This window comes from Cucurbita moschata, unplaced genomic scaffold (genome assembly GCF_002738365.1).
Source record: "Cucurbita moschata cultivar Rifu unplaced genomic scaffold, Cmos_1.0 Cmo_Scf00022, whole genome shotgun sequence".
Classification (NCBI taxonomy): Eukaryota; Viridiplantae; Streptophyta; class Magnoliopsida; order Cucurbitales; family Cucurbitaceae; genus Cucurbita; species Cucurbita moschata.
The window spans coordinates 3,939,056-3,961,849 of NW_019268538.1; the positions used below are offsets into that span (position 1 = coordinate 3,939,056).

Consider the following 22,794-nt stretch of genomic DNA (forward strand, 5'->3'; position numbering starts at 1 on the left):
ATAAAATTACTATAATAAAATTACCATAATAACTTTATTTTATTTTATTTAAAAATATTCAAATGAAAAATAAATACAAAACAGAGAATGGACGAGGCCACAAGTAAACTGTCAAAGTGGCCCGTGATTTTCGACCTAGAAATGCAAAACGACGTAGTTTAACTAATACTTGGTTCTTCCCCGCCGTCCTCCGCCCTTCGTCGATCGGAGGAGGCAGCGGTTTTGTTTTTCTGGTTTCTGCAAGCGATAGTCCTTGGAAATTTTCGGGTTAGTTTGTTTGTTCATATTATTCCTCACCGATTCTGAATTTTTGATCCTCGTCTTCGATTTTAAGAATCATCCTTCTCTTCTTCTTTACCATTTGTTGTTTCCATACGAAATTTCATGGTTCCGGCCGCGCGCTGTATCTTCGTTTTCAAGCTAGGTTAATTTTCAATCGAGTGCTTAGTAAGCAATTTCTCTTTCGGTTTATTAATTATAATCCTATCGACTTGTTTTACCGAAGATATTTGCAGCAGCCATCTTCAATTATTTTGTAAATTTCAAGCATCATATCTCATACATGGATAATTTGTAGTGTAATCTCTTATTTTTTTATGGCCTTGATCTTAGCAAGAGAAAGACTACTTCAATCCCGTGTATTAACGGGCTTTTCTTTGAAATCTGGATTAGTTTCAGCTCTGCAGAGCTCTGCTTCAATATCAGCTTGTAGTGAGAAACTGTTCTTCATAAAAAAATTTGTAAACCCTGGATTTGCTGAGCTATGTTGTATTCGATTTTGTCGTTGTGTTCATACTTCTATATACACTACAACATTATGTTGGGGAGGTTCCTCACATACAGTGCTTTTGGGAAAGCTAGAAATTGCTTTGAGAGATCATCAAATTGATGACGCATGGGAGTTGTTTAATGATTTCAAAAGGCTGTATGGTTTTCCAAAGGATAATGTTTTGCTCATGTTGATTTCTCAATTATCCTATACTTTTGATTGCAACTGGCTACAAAAGGCATGTAACTTGGTTCTTCAAATCTGGAAAGAGAAGCCAGTGGTATTGCAACTCAATGCCTTAACTAAACTTACCCTCGGATTGGCGAGATCCCAAATGCCGATTCCTGCTTCCGAGATGCTTAGGTTGATGCTGCAGATAAAGAGATTACCACAAATGGAACTGTTGCAGATGGTTATTATGCACATGGTGAAGACAGAGGTTGGAACATATCTTGCTTCTAATATATTAGTCCAGATTTGTGATTGCTTCTCACAACAGACTGCTAGTAGAAATGACCAAGCGAAATCGATGAAACCAGATACCGTGATCTTTAACCTGGTGCTCCATGCCTGTGTCGGGTTTCGATTATCTTTTAAGGGTCAGCAGCTTGTGGAATTGATGTCTCGAACTGGGGTTGTTGCTGATGCTCAGACGATTGTCCTAATTGCTCGGATTTATGACATGAACGGTCAAAGAGATGATCTAAAGAACTTCAAAATGCATATTGACCAAGTTTCTCCTTCACTGGTTTGTCATTACTGTCATTTCTATGATAGCTTGTTGAGCTTACACTTTAAGTTCGATAACTTTGATTCCGCTACTAACCTTGTGCTGGAAATATGTCGATTCGGTGATTCTCGTAGCATTCAAAAACGTTGGATGGACTTCCAAAAATCTAGCCTTGTTCCAATTGGATCACCTCATCTAAAGGACGGATTGAAGATAAAGATTATGCCAGAACTACTGCAGAGAGATTCTGTTCTCAATGTTGAAGTGAAACCAGAGTTTATAAATTATAAGAATGGCAAACTTGTCGCCAGTAACAAGACCCTTGCTAAACTCATTGTTGAATTCAAGAGACTTGGAAAAACTTCTGAGCTCTCTAAACTTCTACTTCAAGTTCAAAAAGGGTTGGCATCAGTTAAGGGTTCTAATTTGTGTTCTGATGTAGTTAAAGCTTGCATTTATTTAGGTTGGCTCGAAACTGCTCACGACATTTTGGACGACATCGAAGTAGCTGGCTCGGCAATGGACTCAGCAGTATATTTCTTGCTCTTGGAAGCATATTACAAACAGGAAATGCTCAGAGAAGCAGATGTACTGCAAAAACAAATGGCAAAGGCCGGACTGTCCACTGCTATGGCAGAAGACATGGCTAACCAAAGTATGTTGCACGAAAACGAACCAAACACCCACGACACGTCTCTCACTGAATCTATAGTTCAAGAAATGGAAGAGACCAGTGGCTTATCTCCTAGAGTTTACAAGTTCAATTCTTCCATTTACTTTTTCTGCAAGGCCAAAATGGTTGAGGATGCCTTACATGCATACAAAAGAATGCAGCAGACAGGCATTCAACCTACCGCCCGAACTTTTGCCGATCTAGCTTTCGGTTTCTCTTCTTTGCAAAGGTATCGCGACATAACATTCCTATGGGGAGACATGAAGAGGAATATGCAGAGTAAAGGCTTAGTGTTGAGCAGAGATCTGTATGAGTTCTTGTTGCTGTGCTTTCTTCGAGGTGGTTACTTTGAGAGAGTGATGGAAGTGGTTGGACATATGGAGGAGCAGAAGATGTTCACCGACAAGGGAATGTACAAAGATCAGTATCTAAAGCTTCATAAGAATCTTTATAGGAGCTTAAAGCCATCAGAAGCCAGAACTGAGGCACAGAAGAATAGATTAGAGCATGTTAGAGCATTCAAACAATGGGTTGGTATTTACTGAAATTTTACTTGAAGCTTGAAACTAGTTTTGACAAAGATTTCCTTTGTTTGTATTTGTGCAGAACCATCTCCAAGGCTAGTTGGCAGCCGTTGAGAAAAAAATTGTATGAACTAGGGATCGAAGCAAATATATTAGGTTCATAAAAGTGAAAAAAACAACAAAAGAGTCTACATTTGATCGAGTACATACCGTGAAAACACCTGACTTAGGTCACATCGTCTAGTTTCAAAGTCGTTTGTTTTTTTTTTTTTAAGAATCATGAAAGAAGTGTACATTTTTTTTGAGATGTGATCCCGAAACCGACACAGGTGGGTAGGTAGAGAATACCTAGGGATGCGAGATAACTCTCTCTCTCAGGAACTTGGCAAATAAGTCCCGTAACTTCGGGAGAAGGGTGCCCACATTGTCTAGTTTCAAAGTTGATTTCGTGACCTAGGTCACATTGTCTAATTTCAAAGTTGTTCAGAATCCTAGCTAAATTTGGAAAACTAATATTTTAACAAATACATAATTCTTAACTTTCAAAACTAAAAAATAATTTATAATTTCACAAATTATTTTGTAATTACATATGGGCCGAAATAAAGGAATGGATACATGATATGGGCCCAAGTATTCCCTCAAGGCCCAACGAGTGAGGGACCGAGTCCACTCACATTGTCAATTTGGCCGAGCTGTGAATCAGATTCCCAAAACAAAAAAACAAAGAAAGGAAGGAAAAGAAACTCTTTGCAGAGGGAAAGGAAAAACCTCTCGAGTCATATTCCACTGAGAGAGGCCGTTCAGTTCCCTCCCATCGAAATTCCAACTCTTTTCTGCTCTTAAATTGATCGAAACCGTCGCAATTCGTCACCCAGATTGCCGGAGTTCATCCCTCCAATGGATTTCTCCGAGCAAGATGTAGATATATTCGGTGAAGAGTTGGAAAACGAAGGCAACAACGACAACGACAACGACAACCATGACCGTGATGCTGCTCGGTCCTCCTCTCAATCTTCGTCCTCTTCGTCTTCTTCGTCTTCTTCGGGTTCTTCATCGTCCAATGCTAGCGATGGAGGCGACAGTAGTAGTGGAGGTAGTGGGAGTGTGAGTAGTGCTGAAGAAGAAGACGAGGAAAAAGGCGAAGAAGTTCAGCAGAATCAAGATAGGGGGCATCTGGGGTATGAGGATAGAGATCTGTTTGGTTCTGATAATGAGGAATATTGTAAAACACTTGCTGCTAGTCCTTATCCTGTGCCAGGTAATTTTAGTTGGGCTAGCTACTGTTTAATTTGTGTACATGTTTAAGAACTTTCCTATTTGGTGTATTCTGCTGGTGTTTTCTGGATATGTTACTGTTCCTCTTTAGGCTACTGTTCTAGTCTGGGTATGAATTTTTGGAGGGAGTAATTGAAACGTTTTCTTTGTTGATTTATTATGTTTAGTATTTTACTCTTTAGTCTTTAGTTTGAATAATTCGAAGGGATTTGAAAATTGGAACCATTTCGCAATTTTGGGTTGGTTGGGAGGAAATATCGAACTAATTGCTGAACTGGAATGAAAGTAGCATCTATTCACCATCAGTAATTCGAAATATTAACTGGAACAAATGGATTATGTAGTGGCAGCATGATAAATTTAATTTTTATTTTTCTATAGCTATATTACTAGAGAAGTTATGTACAAATGATAGAAGAGTTAGGGAAGAGATTCCCAATTTTCTCAGTTGATTAATTTAATGGCAGTCTTACCTGCGGCAAGGAGTAATAACAACCATGCTAGAGGAACATTTGGGCGAGGTCGTTGGGGGAATGATAGAGGGTCAGGCCTCCTTCCACGGCCTGGACCATTTCCCCAAAGGCATGGTTTTGGTGGCTATGGATCGAAGTTTTCAAATGGGCGCCATGATGAACGCTTTGTCTCAGACATGAAGCTTACTAAAAGTGAAGAAACACTGGCGAGGAAGTGTATTGCTTTTCAGGAGGTATGCATATTGTTTCTTCCTCTACACACATGCACAGATTGACAACATATAGATTCAGAGTAATTTTCTCAAACTGGTTGCTTAAGTGGCTTGTGTTTGTTTGGTAAGTTGCGTATTGGGTGGTGGTGAAAAGACAGTTTTAGTGTGGTTTTATGATGTTTTTATTATATTGTGGTTCATAATGCAGTTTGCATTCTATCGTGCTTCATGAGAAGCTAAACTTTTATGGATGCTATCTTTCTGTCATAAAGTTCGTTCATTATCATTTATAATTGTTTGCTGATCATAATTTATTCTATAGCCTTGTGAACTTGCTTGCTATAGTCGTGTTGAAGGTGGAGATGTGTACTTTGATGATCGCAGCTTGGTAAGCTAATTAGAGTTTCTTTCTTCATATAATTTTCATGAACTTTCTGTTGTCATATACAAGCTGGTAATGAGGTTTTCTTTTTGCTCATTTTGCTTGTTAATGTGCCATTGCTAGAGACTGTTTAAGCGCTTCATTACTGAAGACATTGGAGCTGATTTGAACGAAGGTTTTGACACTTTTATTGAGAAGAAAGGTATGCAAGTTTTAAAAATATTTTGATTTCATTTTTCCTTAAATGCTATGTATAAGATGGTATGGACATCAAATTGATTCTTTTTGGATCAATATGTTGAAAGAACTTTTTTATATGCTTTTGACTATCTTATAACTTTTTCTTCCTTTTATTCAGACTTAGGTTCTCAGGGTTTTGGTGACCTCCTTGCTTGCATTAGGGACAAAAACATTCCTCTTCAAAACATTCATTTTGTGGTGAGCCACATTTTAGCTTAAGGATTTTACTTCAATTATCGGTCAATTACTAACAACTTTGCCCTATTGTACTTCCAGACTTTCCGTAACAATCTTAACAAGGTACTTTTGATTATGCTTTGTCCTTTTTTCGCTGCTCAATTACTCCTTTTCTGCTTCTCTTAGAATATCTGTGGGTGTCATGGTTCATCAATGATTATATTCTCCTGATGACAGATATAAGTTGTATAGAGAATTTTATGTTGGCGCTATGTATGAAGATTTAATTTTAAACTTTTTCGGAATCTACTGGATTTCTCATACAATAGCTGAAGGAAGTCAAGATTTCTTTTTGGTTCTAATAATGCTCATATTCTCCTGATACTAATGACGTTGGAATGTGTGAATACATGTTCTTTATTGTCTGGAGCTTTTCTTCGGTAACAAATATTTTCTGACTGATGTAGAATGCTCAAGTATCAATGTCATGTTATGCTGCTTTTGATGCAGATATTGGCTACTGCTTATATTCGTCACGAGCCTTGGGAAATGGGTGTGCATAAAAGAAATGGTGTTGTGTACCTTGATGTGCATAAATTACCAGAAAGACCACAAAGTGAATTGGAGCGTCGAAGGTACTAGAGCTTTAATATGCTTGCTCACGTGTTGGAGGAAGATTTCATAGAACTAATATGAGCAGATGTTGGCATGATCTCATTAGGCTGAGAATCATGAGTATTATAGATGATTGCTGGTAGTGTTTCCAGGTTTCTGTGGTTATCATACATAAGAATAAAAGAATTAGCTGAATGTTATTGCGGCAGAAGCTACAGGTTTCTGTGGTTGGACAATACATACACCTGTTGTTATGTTTTGGTTTGTTTGCTATTATTCGTTAATTTCTGGATAAAATTGTGCTTTATTTATTCGTTTGTATCAAAAAGTTCTCATAGTGCCTTGGAAACCCTTGTCCTATAGGTGCTATTGGGGTTACTGTTTTGAGAGCCTTGCTACGGAGGACCCAAGAAGAGGTGATGGAGAAGGGATCCATCATGTAGATGCAAATGCTGAATATTGTGCTGTGATCAAAACCAAATTAGGTGCCCATCGCATCCTGATGGGTGCTGAAATGGATTGCTGTGATTCAACTGATGAGGGAAGGAGGTTTTATGTTGAACTAAAAACAAGTCGTGAGGTTGACATCAATGAAGAAAAATACTATACTACTTAAAATATTTCTTTCATGCTTTAGATTCAGTGTTTGGCCTTACTCCGATCTTATAACATTTATCTTTACCTTGTTATTTGCAGTTGGATCAGCGGACTGAAGAAAAATATGAGAGAGAGAAATTGCTTAAATTCTGGGTATATTTGTACTTCCTGTCTGCTGGGTCGATTAGTGTCTACTTTTGTTATTGACTTTGTAGTTGATGCATGGGAACTATATATAAAACAAGTACCCACAATCAAGTATAAACAACTTTAACCATTGCTGGCTAGACTCTGGAAACACTGGACTATTAGAGGTAGCCATAGCTAAAGACATGAATTTAAGATCCTTATGCGAGAAAAGATGATGCCATTCTTAGATTTTAGAAGAAGAATGAAATCTTCCATGTTACCCTGCTGGTTCCATTTGGGCTTAAAGAAGGTAACAAAATCTTTCATGGAGCTGAAAACTGTGACAAGGGGCGTGATAGATGGCCATTTTTTGTTATTCTTCACATGGGTCCAATACCCTTGACAGTAGGCTGATTTTTGGTGATTCGTACATGGCTTCCGTTTTTTTTTTTTTTTTTTCAGTGTTTGCATAAATGTTATATGTCGGGTGGATGATTGCATGATATAGTTTTAGAACTATCCCTTTGTGTCACTTGGTCTATCCTTGAAAGTTCCAATAGCTGCGTACACAATGCTCTTTTTCTATGCACTCCATAAAATATTCTCTGCAAAAAAGATGATCGATTGATAATTCTAATGTTTCTTCCCGAAAAAAAAGTATCTTTGTTCCCCTGAAGATCTTAACTTTTGTCTCTGGATTCGTCCAGTTTCTTCCCTTTTACTGTATGAAATGCTTATATAGTTTTTCGTTCCATTCTAAGTACATGCATTGACTTGATTGCATTTTTTTTTGTTGTTGTTGTAGATACAATCATTCTTAGCTGGGGTACCATATATCATTATCGGATTCAGGTAATTTATTCATCTAGCTGGGCTCTTTTATTTTGGTTGATTGAAGCTATTTTGTTAATAGAAAGAAAGTCTGCAGGGTGAGTGGCTCTTTGCTAGGAGGTTTATCTATGAACGTCCCACGGAATTCCTTGCCTCACTTTGTCTTTCATTTCCCTCCTTTTTCTCATTTTAGAAGTAGTCAACGAAGTGTCAAGCAAGGAAATGGATTGAGCTTCTAGTATTTGGTCTTAGCTTGGTGATTGATGACCACCTACTCATGCCATTTGTGTACCTTCTTGAGACTTTACCCATTTGAAGAAATGACCATACTAGGGCCACGTTACACAGCCTTAAATATCCAAGTCCAAGACTTCAATTCTCATCCAGGGTAGAGAAATTGTCTTCTAAATAACTTGGTGACTGCACCCCTTCCTGAGTTTGTTTCCGTTCGGGGAAAATTGTTATTAAGCAAGCATTTGAAGTTAAATATAAGTTATGTGCTGTTTAAATCTTCCTCGTTTACACAAAATATATTAGCACCCCGCAGTTTTTCCTTTTTACTAAGTGATATCATTACCTTGTTGATGCATGAAGTATGTTGTAGGTTTTCGGATTTCCTACATCTAGTTTTAATTTTATTCACTGCCTTCATTTTATGCAGGAATGATGCTGGCCAACTAGTCCGCACAGAAAGATTGAGAACTAAAGACATAACACAGAGAGTGAAAATGAAGAACTATTGGCAGGTATTTGATAATTTGGAGGGGAGTTTCTTTAGAATTAATCGGATTAGGAAGCCTTAGCCTGGGCTAAGAAAGCTACAAAACTCCCTTCCATTTTTAGCCCAAACAGGAGATAAACGTAGTTTCTAAAAGGATAATATTCTGGAAGATAAAGCCGTAACAACATTACATGCCTAAAAAGTAGAAAATACTCTCTTCTACTTAGGGAGGCCCCTACATAAGTTAAAATATTACCGGAAGGATGATATGTCAACTGAAAGAGTTGAAGAGAGAATGCGGAAACTGAGAAGCTATTTTGTATGGAAAGATCTTCACCATTTTTATAAAATGTGCACCAATTTGGAGGAAGGGATTGTCCTCGATCTCAATTTGTAATACCCTAAGAAGCACAAATAAGGATACGAGACATGATAAAACACAACACATTCATGGTGACATCATTTTTTTTAAAATCTAGGATATGTACCGCACAAAGACATTTATTAAAATATACATTTTTATACAAGAAGGAAATTCAAATTGATACGTATTTGTCCCACCTCATTCTATGTCTAGTTGCATTTTTTCTCGAAGTTATATGAATTTAGTTGTCTCTGTTTTTCTGTTCTCTGTTTCTTGTAATTTTGTTTCATACTGTTACTTGTCAACTCAAAGAACTAAATAATAATATCATATTTTTTTTGTTAATTAAGCTTTGATTTGTATTGTTAACAGAAGTTTGGTACTTCGGTTTTTTTTTTCTTCTTGTCCTTGTGTTCATAATGACAACTGATTGCAGGGAGGAGTCTGTCTGGCCTTTGCTGATGAAGTGTTATGCTGGCTTTATGGAACAGTCAAAGAAAGTAAGTTTGTGTTCTGCACTTCACATTACTCCGATTAGATTGGTTCAATTGGTTTCAGCATATTGTCATGGATCAAGAACTAATTTCAAAAGCTTCGTCTACTTGTCGAAGATAGCATGGATGAAATAACTAATGTCTCTTTCGCTGTCCAATGTTTACTTCAGATGAAGATTACATACTGCAGTTTGCAAATCCTTTCACTCGTTTAGAGCTTCTTCAAGCCTCCTCGTGCCCGGACGCTATCACTCATCACATGGATCTATTGTAGTCTTGTGAAGAACTCCCTCATTATTCCCTGTAAATCTGAAAGTGCGCAGATTCAAGGTTAAGTTAGCAATCATCTTTCTTTTCAAACTACAGTCGACCCTTATTGTGGTTTATTACACTTGTTATATGCTTCTTCGCCAATTAAAGTAAAGTTGAGACATGCCTGCCTGAGCTCTCAAGGAAAAAATGCAAAATATTGTATTACCTTACCTAACAGGTTTAACTACAACCCCGTAGGAGAGGGAAAAAAATGGAACCAAAAAGGAAGCAAGGAGCTCTATTTTGCAGAGGTATTATAATTATCTTCTTGGGTAGTTTGATTTGATTCGGTGTTATCATGAGATATGAACTCCAAACTCCATTGGTGTTTGATAGATCACTTTTGTAATTGGTTAAGCTGCTGAAACGACCTGTTTCTATCAACAGAAAACAAGAAAATTTTGATCAGTTTTAGACCAAGGAACTTGTTTAGTTGATGATTGTTAAGTTGCTGGAACAAGGCATTTCTAGCCTCTTGATTTTCTCGATTAAGTTTATGTCTAAATTTGTTCATCCCAAACGAGTAGCCTCATGGTGTAAGGGGTTGAGATGTTTGGAGAAAAGCTTTTGAAATCATAAGAATTTCGTCAATTTCTCTTAGCTTTTGGCCTTCAATTATGAGGAGTTTCAATTATTTGTGGCAGATTCACCTTTTTAAATGTTTGCATAAATTTGGTGGACGTTTTAAGTGGCACTGCTACTATAGGCTTGGCACGTGAAACATGTTATACCTCTTTTTCTTTCCCTTTTCCTTCTTAATACCTTTTTAACTTAAAATAGAAATTGAAACCAAAAAAAAATAATAATAATAACAATGTATTAAAATATCTCTATTTTTCAACTGTCTGGACCAATTTCATCTTATATCAGCCTCATTTCTTCTATCAAAACATTTAAATATAATTATTTAAAAAAAAAATACCACGTGAAAATGAACCAAACATAACAGTAGTATTATCACATTAATCTTTTATAAACTTTTCAAAATTGTATTTTAGATGAAATATCTTAATGATTTTTTTGAATTTTTTTTAAAATAAAGAAAATAAGATTAAGTTGAAGAGTAATTTTCTTCAATAATTCAGTCGAATAAAATTGATTGTATATATATAATGTATATAGAGACACACACAGAATATAAAAGAGGACGAGTTGTCGCTGCCGATTAATCGTGAACCGTATAGCAAAGTTTAAAAGATTAAATCGTCGCCCTTCTCTTTCGCTGTGTCATTCTTCGTTGAGCTTTTGGAATCCCAGACAGACACAGACCACCATATCTACACATAGATAATGCCTTCTCTGCTCTCTCACTCTTTCTTCTCTCTCCCAGATTCTCTCTAGCAATTCCTCTGCTTCTCGATCCTTTTTCTTCTTCTTCTTCTCCTCCTCCTCCGCTCGATTCCCTCTTTCTCCTCATGTTTTTCCCACAGATTTAGCCCCTTCTCCCCCTCTCTTTCCGCCCTACAACCGGCGGCGATGCACCGTGACCGAGGTGCGCTTGCCGGCGCTTCCAAGTTGGAGGTTACTCCTCTCGATCGGAAGCGTATCAACGAGGCTCTCGATAAGCAGCTCGAGCGATCCTCCCCCTCCACTTCTCGCGCGGTCCTTAACGGCAAGGATAAGCCCTCCGCGGCTCAGTCGGTGTTAATGGTGAAGCCGCCGTCTGATCAGAGAGACTCTCGCCCTTCGTCTCTATCTAAGACCAACTGTTCTGGTGGTTCCTCTTTTCCTCTTTGTTTTTGTTTTTCGATTTTTCCTGTCTGTGTACTATTCGACTTTTTGTTAGTTTGAGCTGTTTTTTTTCCTCTCTTTTTTTGTCCTTTGTTCAGATTCGAATTGTGCTTGTTTTCTCTTGCGTGTTTTTGGGAATTTGAGGATCCGATACAGCCCTCCTATGGTTAAGATGATTAAAAGTCTGGTTTTCTGGTGTATTGTGTTGACTGATATCAGTATTTCCAGGCCTTGTGCCTATGAAAGGATGGTTTTGATCACTACCTTTTGCAATAGCGTATACTTCCCATGTCATACTTTGTGGAACGATTGAATACTTGATTAGAATGATTGTTGTTCCTACTAATGAATTCTGACTTCGATTATTGGCTGATGAGAGGATAGGATAGGCTAAATGTTTGTGTGATTCTTTGTGACATAATTTCATAAATATTGATATAGATGTTATTCAGGTTAGTTTCCAGTCCAACTTTTGCAGTCTTCACCATTCTTCTCTATTATGAAACTAAAACAAATAGCATATTGCTAATTACTCAATTGACAACAGACATTATTGACATGCAGAGATAAAAATTATTGAGAACTTATATGCTTTGTTTGTCTGATTGTTTGGTTTTTAAGAGTTAGATAAATTAATGACAATATGATTTTGTTATAGTTTGTTTATGTTTAGACTTCAAATCTTTTGGTATAATTGCAGAAGAGTCTGAGACTGACAGTGAAGATTCAGATGTCAGTGGATCTGATGGTGATGATACATCTTGGATTTCGTGGTTTTGTAATCTGCGAGGAAATGAGTTCTTTTGTGAAGTGGATGATGACTATATACAAGACGACTTCAACCTTTGTGGGTTAAGCAGCCAAGTTCCATACTATGATTATGCTCTTGATTTGATTTTGGATGTTGAATCCTCTAATGGTATGCTTAATGCATTCTTAAGTATTCTGAAATGTTCTGTTTAGACGCATATCAATGAAATCATTGATTGAGAAGACAAAGCCAATGCCATTACATGAGAAGTTGTATTTTTGTCTCGCAAAGATACTTTTGGCTGATAAACATTTTGAAATGACTTAATTTTTCAACAACATTGCTTGCTTGACAATGCAAGGGAAGCCATAAATAGGATACTGAAAGTCATGGAACTTTTGAAACCGAGATAGTCATTCCATCCATTTCTTTGGAGATAAAGCTCTAAGTTGGGTTTATTCTCTCTCTCTCTCTTTATTCGTAAATGTTTGGCCAGCTTGCGTGCACCTTGACCTATTTCATTGGCCATCTGCTTGAACCTACCATATTTGTTGCCTACGGAAACTCGTAGAACATTAAATTCTAGCTTGGTGGCTCCGTGTTTTGAACTCATTCTTTCTATCTAAGCGCTTTATTTCTTTCTTTTTCATTTCTCACACTAGGTCCCATGTTGGTTTGTGCTTAATTTCTATAGTAATTATTGTTCTATCATTTGGGGCTTTTGACAGTATCCGTTTTCAAAGTTCTTCTATATAAGTATTTGGGCTTCAATCTCCCATTTAGGTGCAGTTGTTACAAATCAATTTGAATGGGTGAAATGTGCAGGTGATATGTTTACAGAGGAACAGAATGAACTAATTGAATCTGCAGCTGAAATGCTTTATGGTCTAATTCATGCGAGATACATACTGACAAGTAAAGGCATGGCTGCTATGGTGAGAATCTTCTTTTGGGTTATGTTGTATTTTTATGCTTATAATGCCAGTGGTCAGAATAATCCATTATGGTCTTCGCAGCTGGACAAGTTCAAGAATTATGACTTTGGGAGATGCCCTAGAGTTTACTGCTGTGGACAACCCTGTCTTCCTGTTGGTCAATCAGATATTCCTAGAGCAAGCACCGTCAAAATATACTGTCCAAGATGTGAGGATGTTTATTATCCTCGATCGAAATATCAAGGTAGTATCCTTTATTTGCATGATCATCTGTTCGACTACTTTCATGCACATTATACATTTCTTATCAATTTACTTCTTCCATCATCTGGTTTCTTTTTGTGAGATCTCACATCTATTGGAGAGGAGAACGAAACATTCCTTATAAGGGTGTGGAAACCTCTCCCTAGTAGATGCGTTTTAAAACCTTGAGAGGAAACCAAGAAGGGAAAGCCCAAAGAGGATGAGGATAATATCTGCTAACGGTGGACTTGGAGCTATTACTAATAGTATCAGAGCCAGACACCGGGCGGTGTGCCAGCGAGAACGCTAACTCTCAAGGGGGTGGATTGTAAGATCCCACATCGGTTGGAGAGAAGAACGAAGCATTCCTTATAAGGGCGTGGAAACCTCTCCCTAGTAGACGTGTTTTAAAACCTCGAGGGAAAGCCAAAGAGGACAATATCTGCTAGCGGTGGGCTTGGGCTGTTACACTTTTTAACAAGAAATGAAACTTTTCATCGATGTGTAATAAAAAGAGACTAATACTCAAACTATACAATCTTTACATGGGAGTGAAAATGAGAACAATAAATGAAAGCAAAACACATAGAAAGTTGCAGCAGGAAGATAAAGATATTCCAACAAAAACATCTATCTTATACAGAGAAATCAAGGTAAGACTTGGAAACTCTACAATGCAAGACTTAGAAGCATTGGTCTCCTTTGGGATTGTTTTTTTAAAATTTGTATGTTGTATTTATTTTCATTTGTTTAATAAAAGTTCAGTTTCTCACCTAAAAAAGAAAAAAAAAAAAAAACATAAGACATAGAAAGAAAACACCATGAAGAAACTTCAAGACAAGCGGATTCAAATCTGTCTAACCAGGGAAGATTCTAATCATTCTAATTCCCATGGTTGTTTCTTTGAGTTTATTTAAAAATCTTGATAAACTAGATATCCTCCTTAGTTAAGGTCTAGTGGGGAGTTATTCTTGTTCCTTCAGAATCCTATAAAAAAACGTACTCTAGAATAATTTGTTACTAATTCAAGTAAAAGAACTGCCAGTTTGTGGTACCCCTATTGGTGGGGAGGATGTTATAGCGATCAGTTTGTCCTATGCCTGCAGGTTGAATTTGACTAATAGGAAATGGCAATTTGTCGATTTGACACGAAAGTTACACTCTACTCGGTGTTTATTTTACGTGAAACTGAAGTTGTCGGTTTTCAGGTTTTGTAGCACATGCATTTTAAGCGTACACAATACATGTTTTGAATCACTGAATTGCATGTAAACCTTTGTAAATGATGAGAATTCAGTTTGGATAGACAGCAGTCTTCACAAGTTTCTTTAACTCTATATAGACATTGATGGAGCTTACTTCGGAACTACATTTTCTCACCTCTTTCTGATGACATATGGACACCTTAAGCCGCAAAAAGCCATTCAGAGCTACGTTCCGAGAGTGTTTGGATTCAAGATCCACAAGCCATGAAACTGAAACTTTAAAGCTTTCACTTGGGTGAGTTCTATGCATCTCGGACATACTTCGAGAGTTAGTGTAGCTCTGCCTCCTATGAGAATACTTTGAGAATTATCTGCGTCTGAATGTTATAATGAAGCATTCGTCTACCCCTTGTGAATGGAGGTGCCAATTCTCATGATGATGGCTCCTATTTGGTGAGCTTCTTTAGGATCCCCACACCCCCCAAAAAAAAAAAAAATTGAAAAAAACTCTTTTTGGTAGGTTAAGTGTGGAGATTACTTGTTTAATCTGTTTCTGCGCTTAACCGTTTTATTAATGTCGATTCAAATATAGCTTTATCACTCTTTGTTCAAATATAGCTTTATCACTCTTTGTTCTATTGTTTGTCTTCTGGCTTTTGAGAATTTGTTCGACACAATATGAATATCTTTTTGAAAGATGGAAATTGCTTCGTTTTTCAAATGAGTATTACGTGGGCATGGAGTCAAATGTTCGATCTTTCAAGAGACGTTAACTAGTAATAAAGAGAAGGTAACTTCTAGTATGCTTTACTTAGATGAACTATGCTTTATAGTTGTTATTTACAAGATTTTTAAGTTCTCGGACATGCTTTATAGTCTTTATTTAATTCTAGGGATTCCACCCTCTTTTAAATGGTAGTATCCACCCAACTTCAAGCTCTATTGCTTCGATAATTTGATGAAAAATACATGCGTAATAGAGAGGATGGGGATGGAATCTTATTCTAAATTCTAATTATAGTTAGTTGACCATGACATCAAATGACTGATAGTAACTTGGACAATTGAATGCACATTCTCAACCTTAATGTCATCCACCACTTCATGGGATCAAACTACAACGAATTCAATATATTCCTATCAACAATCAATTTTTTTTTTATCAATATATATATATATAATAATTCTTTTAAATTATAAATTTTACCTCTAAACTTTTAAATTGGTATGAAAAAAAAATTATACAAAAAAGTATTTAATAAATTCTTTAACATCTCAATTTTTATTTATTAGATACTTGAATTCTAATGTTTTTTTTTTTTTGTAATAATCCAAGTTAGATATTATCTGTCTTACGATTTTAAAACACATGTTAAGAAGAGATATTCACACCAATATAGAATCTCACACATTTTGTGTACATATTACCAAAATTAAAAATTAAAAAAAAGGTACGTTTTCAAATTTCAAAGGACCAAGTGAGAAGATATGTTAAAAACTATAGGGACCAAACAAACTTATTCTTAAAAATTCAAGGACAAACAAAATAATATATATATATATATATATATATATATATATATATATTTATTGTAGATGGACTATTCAACTTTTAGAAGACTAATTAGTTCGTTCACAAACAAAATATAAAACTGAATTTTCATTTTCAGTTCAATAGATGATAACAGTTTAATAGATCGATCAAGCTAAACTGTTTTACTATTTTTTCTACAAAATATTAAATAAAGAATCCAAATACTCCCATCCAAACCAACTCAATTTATTATATGAATGAATTGAAATTGCATCCAAATTTACAACGAAAATCTCTAAAAAAAAGGGCCAAGTGGAGAATACCATTCAAGAACAGCCTTCCAGTCAGTTGTATAATCATCAAAAGGTTGTAGTTACACCATGAATGCCACGAATATCTCTACTTTTATTCAAAGTTAATATCAATATTAAGGGGAAAATAACATATAAAAGAACCTCTGTTAGCATTTCCTTTTCACAGCAGCTTTTTCAGTTAAAACTAACTAAACTTGTGTATTCAATTTCTAACTAAACACTTTCCAAGATTCTGTAGTTTCTTTTGGGTAACTTATCCAAACGAAACTACAGTTCTTCGCTGTACATTGAGAAGTGAGACCAAAAAATTCATATAATATTTAACTGGCTGCTTCAAAAAACTTAAGCACTCCATAAAAGACGGGGCAAAAAATGGCTCTTACCCCCATCTAATGGATCCATAAAAAATAAAAAAAAATACGAGTTAGTAGTGCTTACGACCATTCTGGCGTATCGTCGCAAGAAGGCCACAAAAATCTGCAATATAAACAGGAAGACAGACAGATTTTCAGTGTTGCAGATGGTAGAAACCCCGCTAAGGCCATGTTTGATAACTATTTAATATTTTCTTTTGTTCGCCTATGAAAATTAAGTTCGTAAATACTTAATTTCCTTCAAACCAGTAACTACAACCAGTTAGCCATATTCGATAACCATTTTTTTTTTTTTTTTTTGTTCGCCTACAAAAATTAAGTTCGTAAATACTCAATTTCCTTCAAACTAGTAACTACAACCAGTTAAAGTAGGCAAAGTGATATCTAAACAAATCTAAAGAGCTCAAAACTAATATAAAAGTAAAAATAGGTAAAATGATTGGTAAATTGAGAGTCGTGATTACCAGTGTCCAAAAGTACCCCGGCTCAATAACTGTCTGTCTGCCAAGCTTCCGAAAGTGCACGAACTTGAAAACAAAGGATGAGAGCATCAGGTTCCAGAGATGGTGATAACATTTTCAGTCCTAGTCTGCCAAGCCAAAATTCCCATTCATGCTGGACTGCTTTGATTGGTACGCTATCCTTTCGAATATATTTTTAAGCTTTTCATGTTGAAGAACTGCTTCCAAAATTCTGTCGTCCAGATCTGTGGATGATACTTTTACTTGATTACTGCTCTGTTCAGGAGAGAAAACTAACTCAGACAACCGATCTTTTTTCATTTGTCGACTGTATTTTTCCTCTTCCCTTGTCCCAGAGGTAATGAGATGATACACATAAACAACTTTTTTCTGCCCAAGTCTAAATGCACGGCATACAGCTTGCCTTTCCACTGAAGGATTCCATACAACATCAAGTAAAACTACCCTTGAAGCCCCAACAAGGTTTATACCTTCTGAGCAAGCCTTTGTTGATGCAAGCAACACCCGAACCTCACTTGTCGGATCGTTAAATGTATTTATCAATGCTTGTCGCTTCTTTATATCACGCTTTCCATCCATATGAAATACCTCTACCCCTTCATTCCAATTAAAATGAAACTTAAGATTCTCATCTATAAAGGACAATGGTTCAATGTATTGGCTGAAAACCAAAACTTTTTCATTCAAAGCTTCACTCAGACGTATAATTTCGAGGAGAAACTGTATTTTCACTCCTAGTTCAGGATTCAATCTAACCTTCTCTAACATTTCCTTGTCAGTATCAAAATCTTCTTTGTCACATTTCAGTTTCAGGGAAGGGTGTACGGATATCAAGGACTCAGCATATTCCACTTCAAAAGAATTGTTCCCTACTATGCTTTCAAGATAACTTTTCTGCAGCTCTGCTGGTCGTAGTATAACTATAGATTTCCTCAACCCCGGAAGCTTCTCTCGTAGAATGTTGCCCCTGTATACATGCACAAACGGACTGATCAAGGCTCTGATTTCTCTCAATTCCGGACTTTCCGGCAAGTTTTCAGAAGTTCTGTCAATGGAACTAATCAAAAGGTCCCATTTTCCTCTTGAGATATGTTTCGGGCGTCCACGCTTCTTATCTGGGCATTCATTACCTCCAGACTTACATACATCTGCAAAGTTTGGCCTCGCCAACCTTAGTGTATTAGAAAACTCAGTAAAATTATTCTGGAATGGTGTTCCGGAGAGAATGATGCGCCTTTCTGTTTTAATTTTAGACAAGGCCATCCAAATAAGACTATCATCGTTGCGTGGTATGTGCCCTTCATCGAAGACAACAAGATCGGGAAGCTCCAAAAGGACATTCCTTACTTTATCACATTTCGAATTTTTCCGAACTCCTGCAAGTCTCTCAAACAATCTGTAACTAACTCCCAAAATGCTTTTCTCCTTTTTCCAGGAAAGCAGTTTTACAAGCCGTACATTCTCCACAGTTTGTCCTGATGGAGAAGCTTGCATCAAGAACTTAAGAGCTGAAAAATTCTCCTTGAGAGTGAAATCTCGCTTGTTCAGGTTATGAAAGGGAATGCCAACCTTCCATTTCAAAAACTCCTCTTCCCAGGTAAGGAGCATGCTGCTAGGTGCAATAATTATAGGCCGGCACGTTGGATTTAGTTCCATGTATGTCTGAAGAAAAACAATTGTTAGACGAGTTTTTCCTGTTCCAGGAGCATGTGACACAATGCATCCACTCCCATTGTTTAAGCCGTTTATTTTTCTTAACTCATCAAGATAAATTCCTCCAGCTATATTTTCCCAAATAAATTCAAAGCCTTCACGCTGATGTGGATACATGCTCTCCCTTATACCGGGAATGATATCCCACACTGTACGTCCAACATGATATTGTGAATCAGATATGTCATGGGGGTCACGATCAAATTCCTGTTGAAGGTCATCAAATCTAACATGCTCAAATGAGCCAGATTCCCTCTTCTGCGACTTTCCAGATGGATTTGTACCCTGGAAGACATCAATATGCTTAACTCCTTTAATGTGAAGTCAACAAGCACATACTAACGACAGAACAATACATTATCTCACATCCAAGAATTTATTTTTTTAAAAAAAAAACACAAAGATTGAGTTTTTAAAAGAAGAAGAAGAAGAAAGATGATGTTTCAATCAGCAATGCAAACTATTTTTCTAACGTAATGAATGCAAGAAGTTTCAAACAAACACATCTAGATGCCACTTGACAAGACAAAATCAGATCCAACACACATCAACATCAAGGAATGAAAAATGGTTGATGCCTACTCATTCAACTATATTTCAATATGAAAGCATTCACAAAGAACTTCATCGAATATGCAAGGAAAGCAAATAATAATAATTAAAGTGATATCGCTTGAACCCTCTTAAAAGCCAGTTTTGTAGAATCAAACATAGAAAGCAAATAATAGTAGTTACATTAGATTTGCTGTCCAGTCATTTACTGATTACTCATATAAAAGCATAATCTAAAGAAGAAAAGAAAGTGCAAAAACTCACAAAAGAATATACATGATACACAGAAAAAGAAGATACTTTTCAGAACTACGTACATAAATAAACAGAGAGGTAGACGACTCACAAAAGAAGGTAGAATATCTTTGATTTCCAATTTGACATATGAACAACGTGTGCATCTAAGTCCGATTTGTTCATCAAGTATCAGCTGATGATCCCCACGAAGACAAAGATCCGCTTGGTCAAGCTTTGAAAGAAAGGCATCTTCATTTTCAACCTGCAAATCATTACGAATCACTTACTTCACAATTTATAGTCATATAACCATTTGTAACAGAGAATTGGAGAATAGCAGTTGAGTAGCATCAATAAAGTGTTACCGCTTCCTAAATAAGAGCAAAAGAGAGGAGGAATATCTATATTGAATAGAACTTGTCAACCTATTTGTGCAACTATATTAATGCTATAATAACACATAACAAGCTTTAATCCAATGCTACAGAAAGGACCTACTGTATTTGAATCCACCGCACCAATCTCGCTGGATCTGAGAGCAAAGTCAAGCTCAGCCCACAGTTTATCCATTTCTTTTTCTTCCTCTAACCTCTCTGGAAGATGTGGTTCCTCAAATCTAAAATTGAACTTCAAAGGAAGAGGCATCTCAGGACAATGGGAGAGTGGACTTGTACGAGAATCTAAATCATCTGAAGGCAGTTCTTTGTCTGCAACTATGGAATCTACAAGAATATTGAAAACATCAAGATTTTTGCAGGCACTGTGGCCTTTTGTTTTGATAATACTATCAAACTCATGGAAATTCTTTGGGTGAACCTTCTGAAAATCTTCACAGTCTTCACTCCGTTTGTGTTTATCTGTTTCAGGAGAACTTTTACTATCCCAAAGTTTACTACCCCCATGAAAATTCTCAACCTTGTTTGTATGATCATCATTTTTTTCTGATAAGATAACATCATCACTTTGATAGTTGAACTGAGTTCTCTTTTTAATACCACTACTCCAGGCTCTTGGCTTGTAAATTCCATCATCAGCAGTACGATCATGATCACTATCACGACCTCGACCACGACCTCGACCACGACCACGACCACGATCACGATCACGAGCTCGACCATGTCCACGACCACGATCGCTATTGCTATTGCTATCACTGTCATTGTCACTATCACAAGAATCTCTACTGTCATGCCTTGACGAAGAATCTATTTCTTTCTCATTGCCCTCAAAGTCTGACCCTTCCTCATCAATACAGAGTGGCTGACTGACAGTTCCAAGATCATTATTCATCTTTTTAACCTTCCAAACGTAGCGTGAACGGGTTCTTCGTGCAACACAATTCACCTGCTCACGAACCTTAACATTTCCATTTTCGTAATCAAAGTTATGACCGTCCTTGTTAAGATCAGCCAATATGTCCAATCCATAAGCTTTACGTCTCTTTAGTCCACCTTCAATAACTTCTATCCTTTTCCTGCTTTCCTTTCTTTCCCTTCTACTTCCTGCTTCTACACAGTAACTTCCATTATTTTCCTCGTTTTCTGAACTACTAGAGGACTCTGAAATTGACTCTTCTGATTCTTCTAATTCATAATTCTCGTCACTCAATTCATCAGACTCCTCTTCATTTGATGATGCTCCCGATTCAGTGGACTCATCTACAGCATCATCAGGACAACATGCGGGCTCAGTGCTGTACGAGCAACCTCCACTCTCAAAGCCATTAGAATTCAAGCAATTACTTTCTCCCATGCTTTTATTTGGAGATATCTCTAAAGCACCCTTTCCCTTGCCAGATGAAATCAAGCCACTACTACCATCCTCGTTATCCAAATCAAGGCAAGTGAAATCCCCGCCCTTCGCAGCAGCAGCAGCTGACTTAGAAATCGAACAGTTCGAATTCACAGAATCAAAACCCTCCTCCTCGTCAAGAAAAATCACCTCATTCTCTAAATCGATTACATCAACATTCCCCTTCGTACCAAATCCTTTCACATTCTTCAACCCCGAACTCTCAGAATCTACAAATGTTACCGAATCCCCACCTTCTCTACCAAACGTAACAGCATCAATCTCCTCAACGCTCTCCTCCTCGCTATCAACACTTATAGCCACTTTTTCTACCTCCATTCGACGATTAACACTACAATTTTCAGAAGCATTAACCCACTTGCCTCGATCACGAAATCCTCCGCTCGAAAATTGACCTCGAACATTGTTACTAGCGGAATCCCTGCTCTTCTTCCTACGCTTCTTCCTCTGCTCCAAATGCTCCTCTCTAGCCATTGCTCGCCTCAGCCTCGTTCTCTTCGCTACGGAGTCCACCATCTTCACGTAAGCCCCAAATAAACTAAAAAATCACGCAAATAGTTCACAGAAACGGAATGGAATCGGTTGAAACAGGAAATCACAATAAAATCATTAGAACTGTTCATACGAATTGAGCGGGAAGCGTGTGTCTGAGTGTGATAGAGAAAGAGAACCGACGAAGAAGCGCGAGACGGGCGCGAAGAGAATTAGTGCATGGTGAGGGAAGACTGCAAGTAAAGGAATCGACGATTTTTTTACTTTACAAATTGCGTTACGGTTACCAATTACTACTGATTTAAAGCACCATTTTCATTCTTTTACTATATATTATATATATCATTAAATCCATTAATACTTTTGAGTTTTCTTTTTTGGAATTTATTTAGTTTTAATTCCTCTCTCTTTGCCTCCTTTTTTTTATTTTATTCTTTTTCCTATTCAAATAACAAAATAAATAAATATTTTTTCCTTTATTTTAATTTTTAAATATTAGATTTCTTTTTTTAAATTCCACAAAATTATATAATATCGTCACATGCCCAAAATGTTCCCTTTGTCGGTTCACAAATCACATTATTCACGTTCATTGACCGTTTAAGATAAATATAAGGTAACATGGCTGGCCACATTGTCGAATTCGAATCCCATGCACCAATGATGTAAAAAAGAGACCGAGATTCAGGGTCAAATTGAGATATTTATTTTATTATTTTTTTTAAAGATAAAGTAAATATTTTTTTTATTCTTATCCAAATTAATTAAAACAAAATTTATTTTTCCTAATTTTCAAATTTAAAACTTTTTAATATATATATATATATATATATATATATATATATATATATATATATATATATATATATATATATATATATATATATATATATATATA

The 22,794-nt window shown here is 36.5% G+C and overlaps 4 protein-coding genes across 7 annotated transcripts; 3 read left to right on the top strand and 1 right to left on the bottom strand.

The window, feature by feature from the left end:
• The first annotated feature begins 116 nt into the window (after window positions 1–116).
• LOC111459829 (pentatricopeptide repeat-containing protein At4g17616) lies at window positions 117–3,049 on the top strand. The gene is made up of 3 exons (XM_023102907.1): window positions 117–267; window positions 613–2,702; window positions 2,779–3,049. The coding sequence occupies exons 2-3, from the start codon at window positions 957–959 to the stop codon at window positions 2,794–2,796; spliced, it is 1,764 nt and encodes a 587-aa protein (XP_022958675.1). The 5' UTR covers window positions 117–267; window positions 613–956; the 3' UTR covers window positions 2,797–3,049.
• Window positions 3,050–3,405: 356 nt separating this feature from the next.
• LOC111459588 (decapping nuclease DXO homolog, chloroplastic) lies at window positions 3,406–9,929 on the top strand. Its single transcript, XM_023102570.1, has 13 exons — window positions 3,406–3,957; window positions 4,442–4,680; window positions 4,982–5,047; window positions 5,165–5,243; window positions 5,400–5,479; window positions 5,558–5,581; window positions 5,969–6,093; window positions 6,437–6,653; window positions 6,770–6,823; window positions 7,605–7,651; window positions 8,292–8,376; window positions 9,152–9,215; window positions 9,380–9,929. Exons 1-13 carry the CDS (start codon window positions 3,597–3,599, stop codon window positions 9,481–9,483), a joined length of 1,545 nt encoding a protein of 514 aa, XP_022958338.1. The 5' UTR covers window positions 3,406–3,596; the 3' UTR covers window positions 9,484–9,929.
• A 771-nt stretch (window positions 9,930–10,700) lies between these two features.
• Window positions 10,701–14,996, top strand: LOC111459373 (casein kinase II subunit beta-1). 3 transcript variants are annotated; one of them, XM_023102244.1, is made up of 5 exons: window positions 10,701–11,235; window positions 11,953–12,171; window positions 12,829–12,938; window positions 13,020–13,182; window positions 14,390–14,517. In XM_023102244.1, exons 1-5 carry the CDS (start codon window positions 10,998–11,000, stop codon window positions 14,410–14,412), a joined length of 753 nt encoding a protein of 250 aa, XP_022958012.1. In that variant the 5' UTR covers window positions 10,701–10,997; the 3' UTR covers window positions 14,413–14,517. The 3 variants fall into 3 exon arrangements, with proteins under 3 accessions (XP_022958012.1, XP_022958010.1, XP_022958011.1); XM_023102242.1 differs by lacking the exon at window positions 14,390–14,517 and adding an exon at window positions 14,524–14,996 and having other exon boundaries at window positions 10,703–11,235; window positions 13,020–13,185; XM_023102243.1 differs by lacking the exon at window positions 14,390–14,517 and adding an exon at window positions 14,524–14,996 and having other exon boundaries at window positions 10,704–11,235.
• Window positions 14,997–16,172: 1,176 nt separating this feature from the next.
• On the bottom strand, window positions 16,173–22,176 carry LOC111459371 (SNF2 domain-containing protein CLASSY 4-like). 2 transcript variants are annotated; one of them, XR_002713283.1, is made up of 4 exons: window positions 20,091–22,176; window positions 19,702–19,854; window positions 17,073–19,088; window positions 16,173–16,711 (listed from the first exon to the last, which is right to left on the bottom strand). XR_002713283.1 is itself a non-coding variant. In XM_023102240.1 (3 exons), the coding sequence occupies exons 1-3, from the start codon at window positions 21,918–21,920 to the stop codon at window positions 17,193–17,195; spliced, it is 3,879 nt and encodes a 1,292-aa protein (XP_022958008.1). In that variant the 5' UTR covers window positions 21,921–22,176; the 3' UTR covers window positions 16,952–17,192. The 2 variants fall into 2 exon arrangements, 1 of the variants encoding a protein (XP_022958008.1); XM_023102240.1 differs by lacking the exon at window positions 16,173–16,711 and having other exon boundaries at window positions 16,952–19,088.
• Between the last annotated feature and the right edge of the window lie 618 nt (window positions 22,177–22,794).